The sequence below is a fragment of the Bombus impatiens genome, unplaced genomic scaffold, assembly GCF_000188095.3.
Source record: "Bombus impatiens unplaced genomic scaffold, BIMP_2.2 scf_0216, whole genome shotgun sequence".
NCBI lineage: Eukaryota > Metazoa > Arthropoda > Insecta > Hymenoptera > Apidae > Bombus > Bombus impatiens.
Window position 1 is genome coordinate 719,857 of NT_176635.1, and position 23,760 is coordinate 743,616.

Genomic DNA, 23,760 nt, shown 5'->3' on the forward strand with positions numbered 1-23,760 from the left:
TAAGAAATAATCGATAATGAATGGATTTCGTAGCACTTTTCACGAGATAGGTTCCTATCTGTGAATTACGCTTTGTGCTTCATTTGTCAATAATCGAGGATAAAGTTAAATGCCGGATTAATTCCTTCGGCATAATCTAAGCGAGTTCGAAAAGGAAAAGAGAAATCCTGAAGCGATGTGGCGTGCCCCGAAGTTGGCTCTCCGGGCCGAAGTCTTCTTTGTTCAAATGAAAGTATTAATACCGAAGGTTGAATCGGTTTAACCGCGGAATACCTTCTTTGAGTACTTTTTAAGTACTTTTCTCTGAAATTATACGTCTTCTTCAGGGGTGAATTTCCCCTCCGATATTTCGTTTTTTTTTCAAAAATGGCATCACAGAGTCAAAATGCTATGAATGTAAGTTCGAGTGTTTCACCGGCGAATGGATCATCCGGATCGTCGACGACCATCTCGGTCTGCACTACGAAGATGCAGTCTCTTACTTCTACACCATCCTCACAATCCTATCAACAACACTCGTCTCCATCGTCGTCACCATCGCCGTCGCCGTCACCGATGCAGCAACAGCATCAACAGACTCTACAACAACCTAACAATATAGAGGCAATTGATAAGAATTCCTCCAATACATTAAAAGTATGTATACATATAGTTATATGTATTTAGAAATACTTCTGTTTGAAGAAAATAATCTATCATGCAGATTATATGTTCATTGATAATAATTTTTTACATTTCTTTTGTAGCGTAATCCAAAAATGGAATTAAGCAAAACTGATTTATTAAAACTATTAGGGCATCTTGAAGGAGAATTGCAGGCAAGAGATATTGTAATAGCAGTATTAAAGGTAATTTATTTTTCATTAATGGAAGCATTTTTATAATTAACATTAACCGTTATAGTAACAATATGATATTGAATATTTAAGACATAAATAGGTTTTTTGTGTATTTTATAGTCAGAAAAATTGAAACATCTATTAAATACTCGATATCTGAGTGGGACATCAGATCCACATGCTGCACTTGCACGTGATATTGTATTAGTAGGTAGTGTCAGTGAACATGAACCAAATCAAATAAATAAACAAGTTGCTACTTTAGAAGCACTTGTGACACAACAAAGATGTATGCAGTTTAAAATGGCCAAAGTTCTTAAAGAAGCAGAGCTTAGGCATAGAGCAGTATGTATATCATATTTGGTTACTTAAATAACAATGAATATTGTAAATTGTATATTCATACTTAGTTTACTTCAGGTTATCAAGGAATTAGAAGAAGAAAAACGAAAACATGAACATGATACTGCCCAGGGTGACGATATTACATATGGCTTGGAAAAAGAAAGGACACGATTGAAAAAAGAATTAGAATTAGAGAAACAAGAAAAAAAAAGACTGGAATTAGAATTAAAGAAAGCAAATGAAACTTTAGAGGAAGAAAAAACTCGACAGAAGCAAATAGTACTTCTTCTACTTGCTGAACGCAAAAAGATAATTATGAAGTATATAGAAGAAAGGAAAAGATCAGAAGATTTGGCACAGATATTAAGCGAAGAAAAAGTTCGGATAGATTCTATGGCTGAAGGACTCGAAGAGGAAAGTAAAAAGTCGTTACAAATGGAAGCAGAATTGGAGAAACAACTTGCGCAATTTGACATGGAAAGACAGCAATATAAACAAGCCTTAGCAAAAGAAGAAAAGAGGGCTAAAGATCTCGAATTAGAATTAGATAAACTTAGAACTGAAATGGATGTATGGAAAGAGTCTCAAACACGAGGTTCTCCAAGAGGTGTGGGTGCAACTCCACCACCACCCCCAGCCAAACCAGTTAATTTAGTTGTTATGCCTACAGTTAAACCTGCTAGTGCACCACAAACAAGTATGTTGTGCATAATAATTAAAATGTTACAGTTACATACATAAATAGAACTTATTTTAGTAAGCACTAATAGCAAGCAAATAATATTCTCAATATCTATTATGATGTTGAATACTGATAATATTGTTGAATATTTTTATAATTACATCTTATGTGCAGTTAAAGGTACAGTGCTGGGTACTGGGACTCCAATGGTTAGTAGTAAAGTTGTTCAGCCCACTGCCACGGTATCTAGTGTTCCTGTCAGCGGTCCAAGTAAGAACAGCAGTTATCCTAAAGTTGAAATAGGATATAATCAAATTAAAATATTTTGGATATATTTTCTCTAAGAGAATTTTTATATTGCATGACAGTGGATGAATTAATAAATTACATTTTGACTGTTAATTGAAAAAGGAATGGTAATTATAGCTTTTGCTCATAAGTGTAATGCACCTGATATTGATATGAATTTGTTATTTCTACTTATTTGATGTTGATGCGATAATTTATAATTTAATGCTGGTTCAGACTGATACAGGGTTAATACAATAAATAATTTATATTTAAGATTTTATTCTAAAGATTACATAAAACTAAACAATTCGTGCTGATACTTTGGGAATAATATTATACATTATATTTTTAATTGTATTTCAATATTTTGAATATAGGTATTTTAAAGTAGTGAAATAACACTTATACTAATTTCTTTGTAGCTACTGGGATTGCTAGGTCAGTAACTCCTGGGCAGGCATTACGCGGCGTCACGTACACGTCCAACATTACATCTTCTACTGGAGAAACTGCGGCGTCTTCTGAAAATCAGGTAAATTATCCCCATTTTCCTTCACATTCTACTTTAATTTGAAAATATTATACAGTACACATTTATGCATATACTTGTAAAAAATCATTTTTCATAATATAGCTTTCATAATATTAAAATCTTTCATATTTTCATTTCAATCAATTATGTTGATTTTTAAAACACCACTATGTTTTATGCATCTAATTTGTATGAAAATTTTACAGAATATACAAAAGCAACATAATAATATGTTACTAGAATGGAAACATTTGAACAGTATATTGCTTGTATGTAATTTCAAAAGAAATTATTTTAAAAGTAAAATTTATTAATAAAAATAAATTATTGATCTTTGTATGTGATTTAAAAAGAAATACATTAATTTAATGCTGTTTAAAAATTAACTGCTTCATAATATAAGCATATAAGCATGATAATTTTGTATCCATAATTTATGTTAAATTTTATTTTGCTAAGAAATGAATAGAACACCAAAATACATAAATTAATTTATGAATATATAAATTATACTTATAAAAGTGACCGTACAAGCAAAAATTTAAGTGTTAAATATTGTTATTATTATTATCGTTATGATTATTAATGATAACAAAAGTGCTTCTAAAAATAATCAAAATATGATTGAATTAATCTATTAGGTTTAATAATATTATATGATATTATTTTATATGTGTATCATAATCAAATAGGATTTTCTAGTCTTATATTTTGTTCAGGTTGAATGTTATATAGAATAATTTTATTGTATGATTATTGCATGATAATGATAAATATAAATATGTCTTATCATCTTGTTATAGAACGCACAGTTATTGCGTATTTTTTGACTTTTTGTATTATTTCTAATGAATCAGTGTAACAAACAGAAACTGCTTTGGGGTAAAATTGGTTTATTTCTTCTTCTAACACGTACGTAAGTTACTGATCGTACTTACTATAATGACATGAAAAGCAATCAATATAATTGCTAAGCTAGAAAAACAATCGATGTATATATTTAAAATAATAATATGAACAATAGATATTTTCTATATTTTTATATAAAAAACAAATGTAAGATGTAAAATACACAAAATATTATTGCAAAGCAGAAAATAAAGGTGTTCATACACGCACAGTAAGTTATAAGTATACATATGAATATTAATGTTGCATGCACACATCTTGCAGATGCGTTGCATGTTTTTTCAATTCAATAGGTATTTCTTAATTATTAAAACGAAACTTCATAAACATTTTATTATTACAATTTTTTAAATTATTATGATAAATTTATATCATGTTATAGTTACGCTGTTATAGTTGTAATTGAATATTCTTTTATCATATAGATGACAAAAAATTCATCTTTTTATTTCTGATTACACACACATACACACACACATGTTTGTAAACTTTAATTCACATTGAATTATATCACATTGTATTATTTTATATAAGTTACTACACCATCAAATTTTAAGTCTAACTTATGTATTATGCTATTCTTATTTTGTACATAAGATTACTACTTAGTATGTACATTGATTATTTCCTTAATTAAAACTTGTATGCAACTCACTTTTGAGCCTTATTTACAAATTTTCCCTGCTTGCCCTCCTAATTGCAACCTTGTATTTGCTATTGCTAACTTTACCATGGTTTGGTTATTCACCTGTTATTTTTTCAAGTTGTGTAATGTAACTATTCTAACAAAGAAAAGTAGATCTACATACAGTTTCTATAGTAGAACGTTACAATTCTTTTTAATTATGTTCGCAAGCAAATAAAATTCGTATTACCTTATAATAATCTCTCTTTTCACTTTACCAAATGATATATTAAGTTACTAGGAATCAATGCAGTTCTGGTTGTAGTTAAAAATTAATAAACATATCTACCATGAAATTGCTTAGCTTAACAAGCTGATCTTTTCTTCAAACATCTTCAATTACTATTTCTCTGGCAATTGATTTATTTCTTTGCTTTAGATTGGTGATTTGGTATAATTTCGACTGCCCCATTTTTTTTTTCTTTCTGTTCTCAATCATTATCTTAAATGCAGCGATCGTCTATATGTGCCCTTCTAGTGGGGGTGCTTCAAAGGGATAACCGGAACGTTAAATCGGATCTCCTGTGTATTCATTCCTCAGGCTGTAGACAAACGTGTGGTTGTACCTGCTCCTGTAAATCCTGGAGGCACGGTAAAACTTATACCGTCGACACAAGCTACAGGAAAGCTTGGTTTTCATGTTGGCTCTGGTTCGGCGATTCAAGCATCCGGTATGCTGCCCTCGAAAAAGCCACCAGTATCTCGCGGTGTTCCTCCTCCAGTGCCGCCAAATAAGCCGGTAGTACCACCTAAAAAGGAGGCTGCTTATATTAGAAGGACTGAGTCTCAAGCAACACAGGACGCCGTAAAACTTGGTAAACAAGCTGCGGCGCATCCTACTAGTGGACCTACCGCTCCGCAAGTCCAACAGGCAATAGGAGCTTTTACTCAAGCCTCCGATGAAGAGGTTAGTAATAAAGCTCCTCTGCCTTTCTCATCCGATTAATACGGATGAACAACTTCAACTTCATTTCAAGTGCCAGCATCTTAAATGTTTCTATGTTCTTATCTCCTGATATATTCTTTCCTCTTTGTCAATGACTTTAGAAGTCTCATCGGGTGCTCAAGAAAGCTACTTATTTGCACAAGTTGCAAACACGTTGCTATATTTTCTATTTAGGAGGAACTTTATAAATAATTATGATTGAACGAAGCTACTGAATAAAAGGCCATTATTTCTCTTATTATACTTTTACTTTTTTTTATTATACTTTTATATCATTACGATATTTACGATATTTTACATTTTATTAAAATTTTATATATCTTGCAGAAGTTCGATTATTCTATACCATTCTATAGCTTCTCATGTTAATTAAATACTTATAAAATTATTAAATTATTTTTCCCTTATCCCGAATCATTTTCATTGCGTAATTTTTTAACGAGCACGTCCTATTCTTCCTGTTTTCTTATGTTACGTTAATTGGTTCTTAAATAAAAGTTATTAATGTTGCCTGTAAATTATGGGAGGTTTTTGGTAACGAGAATGTTCTTTTGAAACTTGCTGCACGATTAACTTCCTTGAGTATCCGATGAATCGATATTGTTCTTCTATATGATCCTTTTTATACGTGAACGCAATTCAGAACTCGTGAATATGATTTCAGACAAAGCCACGTTGATTTAACGGCGGGTACAAAAAAAAAGTAAGCATTATTAACGTTTAAGAAAGTCTGAAAGCCGTGTTACACGAATAAAACTTGGGGTAGTATGTTTGGAACTACGCAACGCGGGATTCCATTAAGCAACGTTTCTGAATCAACGAAAAGAAACGTTAGTGCTCGAACTACTTGTTCATCGATTGATTATACATCGCGTACCATAAGATATCATTACTTGTATTGTTAGATCTCGCCATTGGACGGATCTATGGATCCATAGCGATACATCACCACAACCAACCAAGAATCATGCTTGTAACATTGTACTATAGTCGAATTGAATCAATCGAAGAAACGGGATTATTTGAACTATTTAAGGTAGACTCTGTAGATTCTGTAGTTTATTATCCGCGATCTTTCCGAATTACACTAAAAGTCATTAGATAAAATTAGTATCGTTGTAACGTGCTATTCGTAAGAAAGAACGATACTGTTATTAACAGTGGACGTGAATAATAAATGTTTATGCAACAGGGAGCTAGACCATGTAATATGTTAATAAAAGAAATACTTTTAGGTAGGGAAAGATATGGAAGGGTTATTTCACGTTAAATCATCCAATTGCCAAATTTCCATCGAAGATATCCTTTATTTTTTTTCTAAACACGATTACTTCATTGGATAAAAATGATTATACACTGAGAATATGAACTTGCCTTTTGCAGGAACAAGGAAGATTTTAACGATATTTTATTGATATTTACCATGATTTTCATAATTTTTAAAATACAGTTTAAGCAACTTTTAATAAATATATACAAGAATATTGTTAAAAATTTCTTGAAACAATTGATCGACTTGACGTGAGATGACTCAACAGTATATGCTATAATCACTGCCTTGCCTGACGTAATTGCGTGCATCGTCAATATACCGATGATGTTACGCCTTGGACGAAAGCATTTTGAACGAATTTATTCGAGACAAGCAGCTAAAACAGGAATAAGTCTGGAAGTGGTTCTTATGGTGAACTTGTTGATTTGCTCCGGGACAGGTATTTGAGGAGTTACGAAGGGAAATCAACTGAACCGTTATCGTTTTGACAATACCTATATGCAAAGTAGTATTATTCGAAGTCCACGCGACCATCATATCCATGTTGAGATTTCTTCAGATATCACGACTGTCGATAATTGATCGCAAATCAAAGAAACACAGGAGGCAATTTATTTTCTATGTGTTTCTATGAACGTGATCGTTTGATTTGAGAGAAAATTTCCAATGATTCAGGCCAGTCGCGCAATCATGAATGTTAAACAATAGTAATATCAATGATCTTATTGATCCACAGTGTTCCGTAAGATGTATCTTATCAGGTGGAACGAGCGATTTCTGAATCAAAAATAAAAGCAGAAATATTCTCAGTATCTTCGTATGACGCTTGTTTATTAATTTTTCTATTTATTAAACGCGTAAATGAAATAAATTCGAATGTCTCTATTACGCGCATATACGCGTCGTTCGTCGTAAATCTTTTAAAAAGATTCCAAGCGTACGTACGAGGCTATTAAGAATAATTTTCGGCTGTAAAAATCCTTTACCTGCCGAGCTCGGTACATCTTACGAAATCTCTGTACAAATTTCGTTCCCACAATACAGAGTTTATAACAAGGACATGAATAAAATTATTCGTTTGTACACAGTTTCTCTTGTATAAATTATAAATGGATGGAATTACGTTCTCATAAACGTATGAAAGATGTACACGTATAAACACGCATACACTGTTACATATTCACTTACACACTCGTTCACTCACACACTCCTGTCGACAGATACAGGCGCACACATACATACATAGAAGAAGAAAAAACGATGTATCGGAGTTATTTAAAGATGTATCTCACTTTCCTTTCGTTATACTTTACATGCGACCGTGATTTCATAAAACGTGTGAAAATATTCAGTGCGCGCGCGCGCGTCGATTGTCTTTAGTGTGCGAGTTCTTTTTTTTCTCTTTTTAAAGAACACAGATATTTGTCCGGTGCTAGCTACAATATTTCATTTTTTTCTCTTTCTCTTTTTTCTTTTTTCTTTTTGAGAATGTTCCAGTCAAATGCATAAATATTATGCTGCATTTCGTAAGGAACACGCGCAATCTCCCTAGTTTCTTCATACTTTGGGAATACCTAACAACGATTTATTCAAGATGAAAGATTCGTGCAAAGAGAAGGACAAAAAAAAAAAGAAAAAGAAGATGTTCGTCAAGCAGAATGAATATTAAAGAAGCGAAAGAAACCTCTTTTAACTTCACCCGCTCGAGTTCTGTTTAATTCGCTAAGGGAAGGATGCGAGAAATATAAAATATTTGTTCGTTTATACATTTAGAAATTCATTGCCTGTAGCTGTTGTTTCTTTCCGATGTCACTTGAGAAGTTTCCATCTGTTGCGTAATCGTACCGTCGTGCATCCTATTCACTTTCTTCGGAGTTAACGAAAAGTCTGTTTAACGAGAGATGTAATCTCGATCGAAGTTTCTCGATTTCACGGGAAAAATTTCTAGAGGATCTCGATAAAAACACAGCGATATAAGCAGCTATACGGATAACAAAAGGGGGAGAAAGAAGAAAACTTGGGTAATCGGCGATACGTTGAAATCTCGCGGGACGGTGTGATTAAAAAAAAACACAGAAAATGAGAAACCGGAGGGTAATTAAAACGGGCTACATTAAAACAGGTATAAATTCTTGGGGATGAAGTAGAGGATTTTTTTCAGGATAAGAGAAGGTCGAGACGCGAAGGAAAACGCTTTAGAGCGGCGCGTTGCGACACGAGTCGTAATAAAGAGCGAAGCGAGAGAAGAGCGAGAGTGAAGCGTAAAAAAGAGGAGAGCGAATTAAAAAGGGGGAAGACGATGATTACGCGAAGATGTAGGAGCAACTCAACAGAAGCTACACAGCCATACACGTTATACGTATACGCTTGATGTGATACCATACATCTACTACAAGTACTACATATCTACTTACACGCAAACGTGAGAGTTAGAATCTGTGCAAGGTGTAAATGTATCTGAGGAACGAAGAAAAGAGAAAGCATTACAGATAACATCGGGTCACATAGGAAGAAGATGACCAAGGAGCGCGCGAGGGTTACAGGAAATGCGAGCAGAAGGAGATAGACAGAGGAAGCCGGAGGAGGACCTAGAGAGAAGGTGAGAGTGGGTGTGAGGTTGTTCTCTTCTGGTAAGGATGGTAAAAGGTAAGCAGCGCGTATAGCGCGTGCGCTCGCCGGCTAGGTTGTCCGATACACCTAGTACACGCACACGTACACATACTGACACATATATACGTATGGGGTCGTCTATGCAAGGGAGTTAGGAGACGAAGAGAGCGCGAGAGGTTAACATCAGAGGGAGGATCGCAAACTCGAACGAGGAAGCGAGGAAGCGAGAAAGCGAGGAAGTGAGCGGGGCGAGCGTAAGCGAGATGGGATAACAGCTGGAAACGTGAATGGAAAGAGTGGAATAGAGATAGCGAGCCGTGACAGTCGATGGACAAAGAAGCGAGGATTCGCGAGATCCTTGCGCGGTATGAGGTTTGCATGCCTAGCGGACGGCTCCTCAGTATCGTCCTACGTTTCGTTCGCGACGCGCACCCTTCAACTTGGTCCTGGTCCGCGCGTCATCCAACTTGTTTGATGTACACCGATTACTCTGGAGTACCGGTGGTACTATTGTTGCTCGTACGACTCTGTTCTTCGTTGTTGGCGGGACATCGCCGTATTTTTTATTTTCTATTTTTCGTATTTCGATCAGTGATACGATTCTAAAAGCGGGAGCGAAAGTATCAAACGTTTTGCCCCGTGTCACCGGGTGATGTGTGCCGTTTATCGTATCCTCGAGCCGTTTCCGTAGGAATACGAGCAAAGTGATTCGCAAGGGTGACAGAAGAGAGATATTGGATGTTACGCACGTACGTACGTATGTATAATGTTGATTGACGATAAATCGTTCGGCATTGATTCTATTTGTTGTGATTCGCCGCGCGTTGCAATAAACGTGGGAGATTGTGCTTTCACACTATTTCTTGAGAAACCGTAGAAAACGTGCGATGTTGATGAATGAGACTAGCGGTAACTTTTTCTGTTTCGTCATTTCTTAGAAATGTTCTTTAGCTATATATACGTAGGATAAGATAACTCGTTAATGTTTTACGTATTGTTTACGTTTACGCTTCTGAATTAGGAGGTAAGAAGTGATATGATTTAGATGGTGATAATAAATGATAAGTACAATCGTAGCAAACTATTACTGATCATACCTGATACAAATAGATTGTTCTGTAATTTATGTATGTACAGCAGATGTATTTGTATAGACAATATCGAGATTGTTTTATTGAAGTATAGCGTCTACTCTGTATCGAGTTTTTATTCGTCGCATCTATGACTGGTTTATCACCTCGTAGAATATTTTAACATTGGTTACTGTTCTCATCGATCATATCTTTTAATCGATCCGCTCCATAGACCCTTGTCCGATTTAACTTTCATTTTGCGAGAGCAGTAAATGAATATTATGTGTGTATATATATATCATGGAGATGTTATATATATTATAAGAATCGTAAAATTGACAAAAATACGTAGCGGTGGGGAAAGTAGTGCGGTATGTTCCTCGATTGTGAAACGCACAAAAAAAGAACCCTTATTTTTTGGAGTCCGAGAACGTATAATCGACACGAAGGAGGTTGAATGCGTGAAAGGCGATTAACAAAAAGATGTACCGCTAAAATTATAAGAATATACGATATTGATAGCATAAAAAAAAGAGAAACCGAGTAAAAAAGTTTTAAAACCACCCCTTGTTCCTCTTTTATCGTTGATCCAATTCACCGAGACCTCTTTTGTTTTCCGCTTTCATTGATATTCTTCTACGGCATGGCGGGAATGAAAACTTCGTTGTTCCGCGCAGGAAGATCGAAAGAAACTTTGTTAAAACTACTGAAGGATGGCAAAGGTATCTTGTGCTCCCAATGCATAGTATGCGAATATCGAGCTTGACGTTATGGTCTTGTATGCGCCATAATCTCCTCTGATTATACCAAACTTTATTCTCCCTCATAAATTTCCACGTTTAAATTTAAAGTAGTTTACTAAACATGTAATTACTGGAATAATGACTGCTTTTTATCTTTATAGCGATCTAAATATTTTAATCTTGATTTTTCCTACAGGTAAGTTAGTATTTTACGCGATAGAAAATTACATAATTCTTCGTTGATAAGCATTTATTTCCTAAGTCGAATGCAACGATATAAAATTATATATTATATACTTTTAAAATATAATGTTTTTCCCAATAATTAATTTTCGTGACACTGCGTCCTACTTTACAGGTAGAATATAATATTGTGTAATTATACGTATATTATATATTTCGAAAATTTATTATTTGCCATTAACATTGATTCATTTTATTTTTAGATATTTTCTATTTTTTAAATGGAATATATATATGTTTTTTTCAAATTCGACATTTTTTTTCTCAATATTGACCCATTTTCGTGACACTACAAGTATGACGTAAACAGCGGCTTAAATACTAAGCTGCTTAAAACAATATAGCTTCGTCGAACAGCATAATTATGACTGTGATTAATTAAACATAAAGAAAAGGGGTTCCCATGGTCGACATTGCGTTGTATCTCACGATGGAAGGAACACACTTCTACCAAGCTGTTCCTCGCTAACGTCATGCACGTCAGAACCTATAAATCCGCCGAATAGATTCGCTTCCGAGTTCCGGTTTCCACGGGCAAAACTAAATCCATTTTCCTCTCTTCTATTTTTTTCCTCCTCCTGTTCTATTATTACATAGCAACAATTTCGCGGAGAAAGCCGTGGTTACAGATTAATAACGTAAGACGCATTACTATACTCAGGCGCAGATAGAGATGAATTAGCATTCGAAGACGTAACATTTTACGTTCCTGAGAAATTAACTGGATTGTTACCGTATATTACGTAGAAAGCATCACGTTCGTTGGGAAAATAGGATATCTAGTTTTCGTAGACGAGATAGAAACCATCGAGAGTACCTGCATCCCCCTTTTACATCCCTTTCCTCTTAACAATCTTTAAATCGATACGGAAATGTTTTCACCTTTCTTCCCTATCTTCCGTACTAAACTCAAAATGATGCATTACGCATTTCAAAAACAATCAATAATCACTGTATATTTTTAACGCCCGTAACTCGAACAATGGCATAATTTGCTTAGAAGAAGAAGAAAGGACATAAATCACGAGATAAGAGCTGTTCGTTCTTCTCCTATTTCCCTGTGGATATACCAGTTTCTTTTTTACTGAATATAATATTTCATAAGTATCCTAGAAAATCATCCTCATTATTTTATGATTACGTCCGTAATGGATAATCGCGGTAGCGCGCGCGATAGGATCGCGACAGAGCCGGCGCAGAAAGTGTCTGCGTGTGTATACCGGTAGCACGTGTGTTCGTAATTTCACTTATGTCATAGTTCCACTACCAGCGCGGCCACCCTCCTTCGTCACGTTCGTATCACGCGAGAAAACGCGGAGGACAATCACTGTTTCTTAGGTGTCTGAAAGAGAGGCCGTGAGGAATCGCAATCGCATGTGTGAAGCGGGCCTAGTGTCCTGTGAGGTCGTAGGTAGCCTAACGTGCACGCTACTCTGCTGGCGAAAGTGGGCTCGTCTTCCGGATCAACGTCTGCTCAATAAATCGTATAAGTCATTCGTCGCGCTTCCGTCTCTGTTAGTGATACGGTAACTCAACGCATTTACACTAGAACTGCCGATCTTTAACGCGTATCTAAATTACTATACGTATCAGGTAATTATAATTAGACGGTGGATATTTATACAGACTCATACTTTAATGAATACTATCTACACGGAAATTCTGTTTCACTCTGTAAATGTTATAACGAGTTTCGAACTTTTGATATTTTATATGTTTCTGCGTATTACGCGCATTCTGTGCATTTTTGCATTTTTAAATTTCTCATAAATGCATAAAGTTTATAATTGACTGTGCCATGTTCTTTTGTTTTGCTTCCAACTTAATGGTATTTCTTTATCGTTTGCAGATTTATGTTTGAAGAGAATATGAAGAAATTGTTAAAGTTCTTATTAAAATGTTAAAACTGTTGAAAGTTTTTTCGTCCGAACGACAGCGTCGGGATATAAAAGTTGGGAACGACGTTTTTGTACATGAACTTTCCTCATTGTCTTGATGTCTAGAACTTTATAAATATCGTTCACTTCTCTCCACAGCCTCCATAATTATGTTTCCATTCCAATAAAAATCAACGTCAATTTTATCGAAAGTACTTTCATACGTTTAATAATAAAAAAGAGAAAGGATCTGCAGCTCGTCATTTCGACAGGTTTGGCAATTCTGTTATTAAACCAATTCAGAGAAGCGCTTAAGCTCCATTACCCTTCTTTCATCGTTGGACTTTATCAATTTACGCACGATTCCATTTATATTTCCTTATTTAGTCGACGTATTTTCGATATTTAGTAGGCTATTAACGCTTATTATTAACGCTTTTACGAAAGCGATAGCTTGAAAAAAAGCCCCTCGATTGTAACGTTAGACATCCGCGAAGAAGCAATTTGAAACCGAGAGATCTTCCAGTTACTTCCACCTATTTATTATTGACGAAATAAGTATCGTTTCTCCCGCTGATAATCATAGCGTTTATTATTTCGACATTCTCCGTTTCGAGCGACAATTTCGTTGAAAATTATAGAGCGCCACGATTCCTCTAGTGAATATTGCCGACTGACTGAAACGACAATTGTTAGTTAAACGCCGCGTCGGATTGCAATGAAAACGCATTACTAACTCAAGGAGGATCGTGTCGATTCGGTGCGGAAGATTCGCAGCTCGTCTCAACGTGACTCAATATTGGTTGCCGTGGTCGGTTCGCCGCTTTCTAAGATCTTTTGCCACGGGGACGGTAATCAGATTCGTTCTGAAGGTATCTGACGATCTTCCTCGCCGGCAAAGGCGTCGGTGAGTGGCCTGAAATGACCTTTCTTCTGCAGTTGGGATCTTAAATGCGGGCGGATTTTCCGTGGCTTAGGGTCAACAGCGACACGATAAACACCGTTGCCAACGACGGTAGGAGACTTGCACTTCCGCTTCTCTCCGAGCTTGTCTCCCCGTCACCGAGAGTACAACCGAAAGTCCCGTGCCTTCTCGTATGTGTCGGACATATATTCGTGAACAGGATGTTTCATAAGGCGCCGCTCTATAACGATCTCGAGCGTTCAGCATTTCCTGAACCGAAAGCACGCGCGTCCTCGCGTTCTCATGATGTTTGTGTACCACACAACTGGGATGAATCGAACAGCAGATGTCTTTTTTGTACCTTTCCTTTCTTTTTTATTCGACAGAATTTTGTTCCATGTGTTTGTCGTTATGTTTCTTTTTAGTAAAAAGACGTAACGGTAGAAGCGAGAAAGAAGAATGTAAAATGTACATCGCCGGTCACAGGTACTGGAACACTTGGATTTTCTTGTACAATAATTGTTAATTGATAAATTACAAGCTATAGATTATAGATTTCCTTTTTATAATTTTTAATTTTTTGTTAAACAGGCTGTTCAGATAATTTATAATTTGTAAAATTTACTTGTAAATATCGATTAATACGAGCAATTTGATACTCGTACAATTTTACTATTTATGTTATTTGAATCGTACAACACGATTCTGCTGATGTTTAATATAAATCGAACGCTTTTTCGCTGCTTTTATTTTCCAATCTTTTTGTTAGAAATCCGTTGTTTCACTCGCATTGTATGTACACATATGCTTTATTTATAATATACGATGTAATGCTACATAAAGTTAATTCTATTCGAATTTTTCGTTATGTAACTGATAGATGTCTTAGTATTTACGACAGTATAACAATTACTTTTACAGTTTCTGAAATGTATTACTGCTGTACCTTAAGAAGATTATTTTCTATATATAAATCTTCGATTTCTGTTCTCCACGGAATCTTCCATGAATCTGTCATGGAAACTGAATGAAGATTGACGCGGAGTGAAATATTAATTTGGAGAAAATGAAGCCAAGATTTAAGGCGGAAAATTTCGCTGATTATCTCACCTCTGCTTCTGTACTTCAGATCTTTCACGAATATTCTCCTTCTATTTATATTCGCGAAATCTCACGTAATCGGAGGAAACACGTATTATCGGGATGAAACAAAAGAAGAAAAAGACACGAAGTCAAATACCTCGGTACGAAGGGATTATAGCACCAAAACTCAGTCACGAAAGAAACAAGCAGTTACAAGAACTCTCCCATAATGAATACAATGCTTTACGTAAGGTGGCACGTACACATGGGAAAAATTTCAAAAAACACGTCGGTTTCTTTGTTAATGTCTAATAATAAGACATCAAATTCTTTAAAAAAGAAAAAAAGAGAACAAAAAGATGAAATCTTCATTCTTAAAAATTTGGAATGGTTTCATCAGAGAAAAAAGTTTATGAACTAAACGACTGAATCAACACAAAGAAATACATGATTAGAGGAACAAAGTTAACGATTACTTTTACCTTCTAAATGGAAGGGAAAATTTCTTCTTTTACACTGTAACAAAATACTTCGAAAAATGTTACGGCTGATTCATGTAATTAACTTCGCTATTATTCGCCTCAACGAAGCTGAACGAATGGCAAAAGAGAAAGATCTCGTTGCCTGTTTCAATTTTACAAGTTGTTTGAACAATGAACGTGGAAGACATTTTTCTGATACTGAGAAAATCAAACAATGCATACCTTTCCAACATTACTATATACGTAATTTATTAAAAGTAATAACGAGATAACTAAAACAAGCAACAGTAAATCTCCGAACGTGATATATATTTCTATGATACCGACAAAATCAATAATAATAAATACTTGCTTACCGCTGTACATACGTGCAATTTAATGTAAAAATAATAAAGAAACAACTAAAACAAACATCTCATCCTATATACCGTGGCAAATTTTCTGCTGTTAAATCATACTTTAATATTGGTTGCTCCTTTGTCAAAGATAACTTGTACAATTTCAATAAACATTTCAGCTGTTGAAATTATTAAAACGAATCGAATTTTTCACAAAAATTGTCAAATTTGACCTATGATCTCAACTGAGTCTCTAACGATATATTGTAACGTTTGACTTGACTATAAGCAATCATATAAAGATAAAAGAAAGGAAAGAGATCTCTTCTCCAAAAATTCTCCAGTTTCAATAGTATATCCGAGAGCTATCACGAATCGTTTTAACTTAATCATTAAGCTAACGATCGAAAAGTCAATTGAAACCTGTAATCGTCTGTCCAAGTTTCTCGCAAGACAGCCATTAAATGATTTCAACATCTTGATAAGATAATAGAGTAGAACTATCCAGCCGACATGCCGAAAGACTATTAGTTATAACGTAACAGTTTAGCGTAAGATTAATGATTGTAAAGCAAACTTTGTGCCGGAGATAGGAGACAAGTAAAGGACACGAAGAAAATGTAAGAAGATCAATGTCTTCTTTCAGGTTTTGCGTAATTTAGGTTTTTCTATTATCGACTTTGTATCTTGCTCTATATAAAAGTCGACGAATAAAGATTTTCGTTTAATCAACCGGTCTTGCCTTCCAAAGCAGCCTTACGATCTTTACTTTCCCGATTCAACTTCATTGGGAAAAGTAATCTGTTTCTCGTAACACGCAGCCAGTGTTTCTGATAATATCTGACAACTCGATTCGTTCATTCGATTGTTACCTTAACGCGATGCACTGCCGTATCGCCTTGTTAGATTTCGAGTGTGCAAAGGTGAACAAAATAACCGGAAACGAACGTGTGACTTAATGAAAAGAACCGCAGCTCCCCTCTGCGATTGTTTAATCACGATTATAATTCCGATAATAATACTTATTACCGTACACGTATTACCAATGTTATCTTGTCTCTTTAATTGGTAAAAACCATTCCCGCTCCGCTTATCTTGACGTATTTAAAGCAAGGATTTAATATATTTAACATCAAAAAGGAGTGATAAAAATGGTAAATGATTGAAAATTAATATCACGTTTAGAGAGGGATTTTATGAAAGTATTCATATTTATATTCGTACGAGTATTTAATAAGAGATTCACGATTACTATTAGATTGCGAATTTTTATACATTTCCGAGACATTTACGTTTGAAAAGATCCGCAGAATGTAATATAACATGCAAAGATATATAAAACATCGAAAGTGAAATGTTTGTTGTAATATTTAGTGGATGAAACAAATTTAGCTTCCATATGTCTCATTTAATTTAATTTAGTGTTATTTAATGTTATTTATGTTCCATTTCTTTATTTACCTTATTATCTTCATAGAAACTTGAATCTCCATGAACACCCGCAGTTTAATTATTAGAAATGTTTAATTAAGCTTGAAAATTACATTCAGTAATATTAAAAATATAGAATATTAAATAAATATTAGGAATTGTTGAAAGTAAAGTTATATCATTTTTAAAGACAATTTCTAAATAGAGTATATATATATATATTCATTTATTCATCGAATTTTCTCATTTTTCATTAAATGTTGCACATAATAACACGGTCATTTTCGCACCTATTCTTCGGTTACTAAAGACGATACTTACTGTCGTTCGAGAAACTAGAAGGTTACCAGTTACTCCTGAAATAATTGCCTCCTTTGAATTAGCATTACAAAAGAGGAAGGCGGTACGTATGCGAGTACGCGCTCGTTAAGACGCCAAGTTTTATTTCGCTATCTGCCGGCTATTGTTTCAACATCACTATCCGCCCGTGCCCTGCAGTAGGCTTCCCTTCTGCTATGGCGATGCTATAGGGATCGATCGCTGAAAATTCGAAATGCTCCTTTATTAGACGAAGTCAAGTCAATCAAGTCGAAGTTTCGACGAGAATTATAATAATTAGGAATTATCTAGGACGGGGAATAATCGTTACGAGACCGTGGACTCGTCCCATAATGCAGGGAACTTTTTAATAGAATTATGTTTGCAATAGCCATCCTTCTCGTTTCGTTAGAACACGTACAATTTTAATAATACACCAATGAGCGATGATAGTGCTCAACAGAGTTAGTCAAAAGTTTCTATCGATACTTTGTTAATTCTGCTGCGGTCCTAAAATTTCTATGTTTCAATTTTACTTTTACTTCAACGATATTTAATATTTTGGGAAATGGCCATGAAGGGAAAAGACTAGAAGAAGTGAGAAAGGGAGGGACGCAGATAGAAGCAGGAGAGGAGCGAGAAAGGATGACAGCAGATCAAATTATAGAAGAAAGAAGAAAGAGAGAAGCAGAAGAGAGGGGAAAAAGGACAAGCCTATTCTATAGACAGAAATATAGCCAAAGAAAAATTACCAAAGTACTTAGAAGGGAGGATGAAGTGGAAGGACAGAAGAATACTGGCAAGATTCAGAGGTGGAAACGAGACCAAAGCAAGGGAATACTGGAAAGAAGAGGGAGAAAAAAGATGCAGATTATGTAGAAGGAAAGAAGAAGACCTGAGACATGTAATAGAAGAATGTGAAATAACGGGAGGACCAAAGGACACAGGAAAAACGCTAAATGAGACTGGAGAAGGTTTAACAGAACTGAAAGCAATAATAGAGAAGAGAAGGACAAACGACAGGAAGGATGCACAGCAAGGAGGCTAAAGACCAAAGTTGCAATAGTTTTTAGTCATTAGTTGCTAATTTGTAGTTTCTAGTTTTAGTTTTTAGAGATAGAATAATTAAGGGAGTGCAATAGAATAGAGTGGAAAAGAGGGGAGGTAGACAGATAAGAAGAGAAATAGACATAAGAGATGTAAAACCGAAAGTTCGTCTAAAGCCGAAAGGCACATGTAAAACCGAAAGTTCGTCGACATAAGAGATGTAAAACCGAAAGTTCGTCTAAAGCCGAAAGGCACGGACTAAGCAATAATAAATAATATTTAATATTTTAATCTACTAGTCGGGAAAAGTAAGTTAACTTGACACGCGAAGTGCTTAATTTTTTTGAAAACGATAATATTTTTATTTAATGACTCCCTATCTCTTTACGTGCCGTTTCATTTTTGGTAGAAATGAATTACATCGTACTTGATTTAAAAACCAATAGCTTGAGTAAAACATTGATATAAAATTGAAACGAAAAATCGTACCAACGACGATTCCTTCGTATCTCAATTTCAAACATTTTTGTTCTAATGATAGAAAAACTTAATTGGATCGAAAATGATTGAAGGGATGCAACGGTGTTAGTGCACGTACATTACGAAGTGCAAATTGATTTTTCAACTTCCTACTTCCAACAAGGAGAAATAAAAGCAAAAATAATAAATTTGAGTTACTATTTGTTAACGCGATATGGTATTCGTTATTGAACATCGTAGTAATTGAAATCAAAACCATACACAACTCCTAACGTGTTACGAAAGATCGCTATATATAGTTCGTTATATCGTTATATAAGTAGACTGCGGATGTTTAAGTACTTATGCGTAATTTAAATATGCAAAAATGCACAGACTGCACGTTTAAAATAAAGCAATATCTAATCTTCTGTTTAGATTCCACTTCCTTAATCTATGATCACAAAAATCTGAATTTGCATAGTCAACCGTAATTCACGGTACCTCTTATTAATCACTGTAGTCTTGAAAAATGAAGGAATTAAGAAATTTTTAGATAAAGAAGGAATTAAAAACATTTTAACAAAAGAAGATAGCTTATCGTACGCCACAATGGAAGAGGAACGAAGTTCCGTTAAAATGATCGTTGGACACGGTCGCAGGAATTCGTGGCGATCGTTAAACAGCCAATATCAATTAACGGAAAGGAAGCAATAAGCTACGAATCCGGTTATCGACGGGGTGAAACGACAACGAGCCGGATTCATATCGAACGAGAGAGGAGTCCGCGCGTCGCAAACCGAGAGAGAGTGAAAGTACTTCGTTATAATACTCATCGCGGTTTGCCCAAAGGATTAACCATAAATTGCGAGTCGCATCAAATGCCAACCAGCAACTTAATGACTACCGTAATCATTTTGAAAGTCCGGTGAATCGGTGAACCGTGAGAATGAACAAGATATTCTCTACCGTCTTCGGGGTTGCGTCACCTGCTACGACGACAAAGACGAAGAGGAAGATGAAGAGAGGAGCAAAACGAGCACGTTGGGGTTATCTGTTTCTTCCGACAACGAGGCTGGCATGTTTCATGTTCGATTGAATGTCACTGAGCCACGGCCGATATCGTGACGTGGTGTTTCTACTCGTCGCAGATTGCGGCGTAATGGAAACCCCATTACCACGGCCAGGGATTTGATTAGGATAATCGCTTTCACGGGTAATCACGAGCTACGTTCGCGCACGAGTCCTTCGCCGATCGTATCATCGCGATCGAACGGGCCGTTTTCTTCCAGTAAATTCGAATTGGCCGTTTATCATTGATTTACGTGTAAGTGAGATGAGCGTGAAAGGATCGTAAAACATTATCGAGGAGTTATGATAATTTATTTGCTGCTTATTTTCTGTTTTTTTTTGTTTCTTGTTTTTTTTTTTTTTTTTTTTTTTTTTTGGGTTTTTTTTTTTTTTTTTTTTTTTTTTTTTTTTTTTTTTTTTTTTTTTTTTTTTTTTTTTTTTTTTTTTTTTTTTTTTTTTTTTTTTTTTTTTTTTTTTTTTTTTTTTTTTTTTTTTTTTTTTTTTTTTTTTTTTTTTTTTTTTTTTTTTTTTTTTTTTTTTTTTTTTTTTTTTTTTTTTTTTTTTTTTTTTTTTTTTTTTTTTTTTTTTTTTTTTTTTTTTTTTTTTTTTTTTAGTTGGAGGAAAATATTTGATTGATCTTATCGGGTAGGAATTTATCGAGGAAACGATAACTGCTTTTTTAGTTTTCTGGAAAATGCGTAGAATGTACGTAATATACGCGGTCTGTAGGAAATAGTTCATGCTTGACAAACAGATTGTGGATATTCATGCAAATTCATGTTTTTATGAGTATAGATAAGGAAATGGAATATTATAAAGAACACTATACTTAATATCATGATGAATCGCGTATCATTGGAGTATTAATCGAAAAGCTTTGTATATCAGATACATTTTCTATGGCGAGTATTCGAATATTTTATTCCCGGCGAGATAATAATAAATAAGAAAATTGTATCTGATATAAATAGATTACTATCTTACGTACTATGTTCATATTTTTAGCGACTACATCACAGAATTTTAATCTTTTTATCTTATTTTTCGTTTTTATCTGCTTTCTTCTCATATATTTTATTATTACCTTTTATTGATATGTATATGTTATTATCTGTTTCAATCGTATTTTTTCATAAATTTGTTTGCAAAGTAAAGATACTTAAATTTTCTATTAATTATAGACCTAATAAAAGAATAATAATAAAATAGTAATAAGAACTATTACCATCGAAGATTTTATTCAGATAATAATAACTCCATGAGCAATCATAAAATATGTTTCTACATAAATCTTACGAGATTATTATCACTATTAAGCAAGGTTCTTGGTATTTTATTTATTCTCGTTAATAGTTCACGAGAATGTATAAGGCTTATGTATAGTATGAAATATAAGCGATTAAATGTCATCTCTTTACTTAAAGCTTCGCTTCATGAAAACCTTTATTGTTAGAATCGTATCTTATGAAATTTAATTAGAACCTAAATTATTAGTTTAGATTCTAAAATAACTTTTGCTTAAACATTTTTAATAGAAGGTATTGATCGAATTGTATGATAAATGCTTGTTATTATGTATAGAGAGATGTTCTTTCAGCGCCGAAATAGCTCAGTTGGGAGAGCGTTAGACTGAAGATCTAAATGTCCCTGGTTCGATCCCGGGTTTCGGCAGTGGCTTTATTTTTTTCTCTTGAAAATTTGAGCTTTTATTATATTTTCATTTTTCTGTATCGTTTTTAAATATATCTAGAAATAACAGAATATTTGTAGTGTAATCTGTTTATTTATTTTGATTTTATAGATAACAACGTTATTATTTCTTATATATGTATATGGCATCCATATATTGTACATGTATTGAATTGAGCAATAAGTTCGCTTCAGCGAAAAATAGCTTTTCACCACTGTATACATTGCAAAGAATGATATAATAAATTAAGAATGTAGAAATGTCTACGTGTGAATTTTTTGATAAAAGCCAAAACAAGATAAATTTATAAAGAAATGGGATAAACAAAATCTCTTTAACTATATAGATAGATTTCATATGAAATTAATAACACTTGACGTGTTTTCTTATGAAATTCTGACTGAACTTATTACTCATTGTAATACTTGATATTTTTCTAATTACGAAGAAATTCGATTGACCTGAATTTGCTTATATCTTGTTACAGAATCATGCACAAGAATTTATCGAGAATGGCATATCTCGAAGTAATCATATTTTTATGTAAGTATGATTCGAGTATCTCTCGATCTCTCTCGATATGTTTTAATCTACATACGTATATATATATGTATGATTTTTATTACGAGGATGTTACTTTAGCGTTATTGAATGTTAAAACACGGAAAATGAAGTATCATTTTTCGAGGAATTGATAATAAATTTCGTTTCTGAATATTTGAGGTTTAAGTGTCACTCGGTTTTTCAGGTTCAATGGTCACTTTCATGGTCAGCAATTGCGAAGCAGAGGTGACTATGACCGCTCATTAACGTTTCTAGCTTCTACCGTGTAAAATAACAATACATATCTACATTCAATGTCTTTTACTCACACTGTTATTACTACGAAACAAGTCATAAAAATGTGTTAAGAAAAATAGCAAAGTATTTTCAAATATTCTAAGACTACTTGTCATACAAGAATTATTATTAGACTACGGATATTTATGCGAATGCATATTTTTTAAATAATAGTTAAATAATAGTTAGAGATACTCGGAAGCTCACGAAACTAAAAAACTTTCGAGTTGATTTTTAGTTAATCAACTTTTGTTTAATTCTAAGATAATTCAAGAGATCCATTTCATCTATTAAGTATTATATCGAGTATTTTACTTTGAATATTCCACGTATATTATACATTTTATGAATTTTTATGAATATTGTGTTGTTTTAATTAATATAAATAATTAACTGATTCACATGCAAGTATACTAACGTCATTATAATATTTATAGCGTTCCAATCTTATGCAGCGTATTATTATGTACATTTAAATTTCCCATAAACAATAAATGCATAGAAATCCTCAGTCTAATTATTATACACTTAACACGGTTAATATTTTGTATAATTTCATTACGAATTGCTTTCACTTCTAGTCAGAAACTAGTAACAAAAAAGCAAATCTGCCAGAACTTTCGTCAGAGTTGGATTTATCCAGTATAGAAGCATCCATAGAGAACGAGGAATCGTTGAAAAAAATAGTGAAAAGACTGGCATCTGAGAAGAATGGCGAGTACCAAATTTATCAAGGTTTCTAAGCCATACTCTTATTAACACCGAAAGTAACACTTCTTAACCCTCTTCCGTTCTGTCTCTAAAATACTTTCTTCGCCTTTCTTTCCCAGTCTTCTTCGGCAATGTGGATCTTCTCAAGGAATGGCTCAAAGGAGCGGGTATTATTAATAATACTGCATAAGTACACCAGCCGCTTTCTCTTTCAGCTTCCTCTATCCCAATAGAATAAAGCGCATGCATCTAGTTAATATCCTTTGTAACTGACCGATGTGACAACTAATGCTGTGGATCACCAAGAAATCGATCTCGATCGATGGAAAAAGAAAAGA

General features: G+C 34.1%; 2 protein-coding genes, 1 long non-coding RNA gene and 1 other non-coding gene across 6 annotated transcripts in view; 3 read left to right on the forward strand and 1 right to left on the reverse strand.

Moving 5' to 3' along the window:
- Positions 1–5,957, forward strand: LOC100742943 (uncharacterized protein CG10915). Of its 2 annotated transcripts, XM_003487959.4 has the most exons (8): positions 2–636; positions 747–848; positions 960–1,184; positions 1,260–1,881; positions 2,041–2,136; positions 2,580–2,689; positions 4,825–5,190; positions 5,894–5,957. In XM_003487959.4, exons 1-8 carry the CDS (start codon positions 367–369, stop codon positions 5,906–5,908), a joined length of 1,806 nt encoding a protein of 601 aa, XP_003488007.1. In that variant the 5' UTR covers positions 2–366; the 3' UTR covers positions 5,909–5,957. The 2 variants fall into 2 exon arrangements, with proteins under 2 accessions (XP_012238781.1, XP_003488007.1); XM_012383358.3 differs by lacking the exon at positions 5,894–5,957 and having other exon boundaries at positions 1–636; positions 4,825–5,472.
- The window catches only part of LOC117151443, a 23,556-nt gene continuing 4,459 nt past the window's right edge, over positions 4,664–23,760 (reverse strand). The window contains exon 2 of the long non-coding RNA XR_004461378.1: positions 4,664–5,032. This is a non-coding gene — a long non-coding RNA (uncharacterized LOC117151443). The remainder of the gene's footprint in view (positions 5,033–23,760) is intronic.
- Positions 7,890–23,760, forward strand: part of LOC100744362 (mucin-3A) — a 23,457-nt gene continuing 7,586 nt past the window's right edge. Inside the window, exons 1-5 of one of the 2 annotated variants that reach the window (XM_003487971.4) lie at positions 7,890–9,861; positions 22,359–22,414; positions 22,620–22,660; positions 23,293–23,446; positions 23,542–23,589. In XM_003487971.4, coding sequence (XP_003488019.3) covers positions 9,851–9,861; positions 22,359–22,414; positions 22,620–22,660; positions 23,293–23,446; positions 23,542–23,589 — 310 coding nt within the window. In that variant the 5' untranslated portion in view covers positions 7,890–9,850. The remainder of the gene's footprint in view (positions 9,862–22,358; positions 22,415–22,619; positions 22,661–23,292; positions 23,447–23,541; positions 23,590–23,760) is intronic. The other variant, XM_033319773.1, reaches the window with a different exon arrangement.
- TRNAF-GAA lies at positions 21,780–21,852 on the forward strand. Its single transcript has one exon. It is a non-coding gene; the product is annotated as a tRNA-Phe (tRNA).

Coding starts and splice junctions, on each gene's coding strand:
- LOC100742943 (XM_012383358.3), top strand. CDS start 367: ATGGCATCACAGAGTCAAAATGCTATGAATGTAAGTTCGAGTGTTTCA. Junction 637..746: donor ATTCCTCCAATACATTAAAA/GTATGTATACAT, acceptor TTTCTTTTGTAG/CGTAATCCAAAAATGGAATT. Junction 2,137..2,579: donor TGTTCCTGTCAGCGGTCCAA/GTAAGAACAGCA, acceptor ATTTCTTTGTAG/CTACTGGGATTGCTAGGTCA.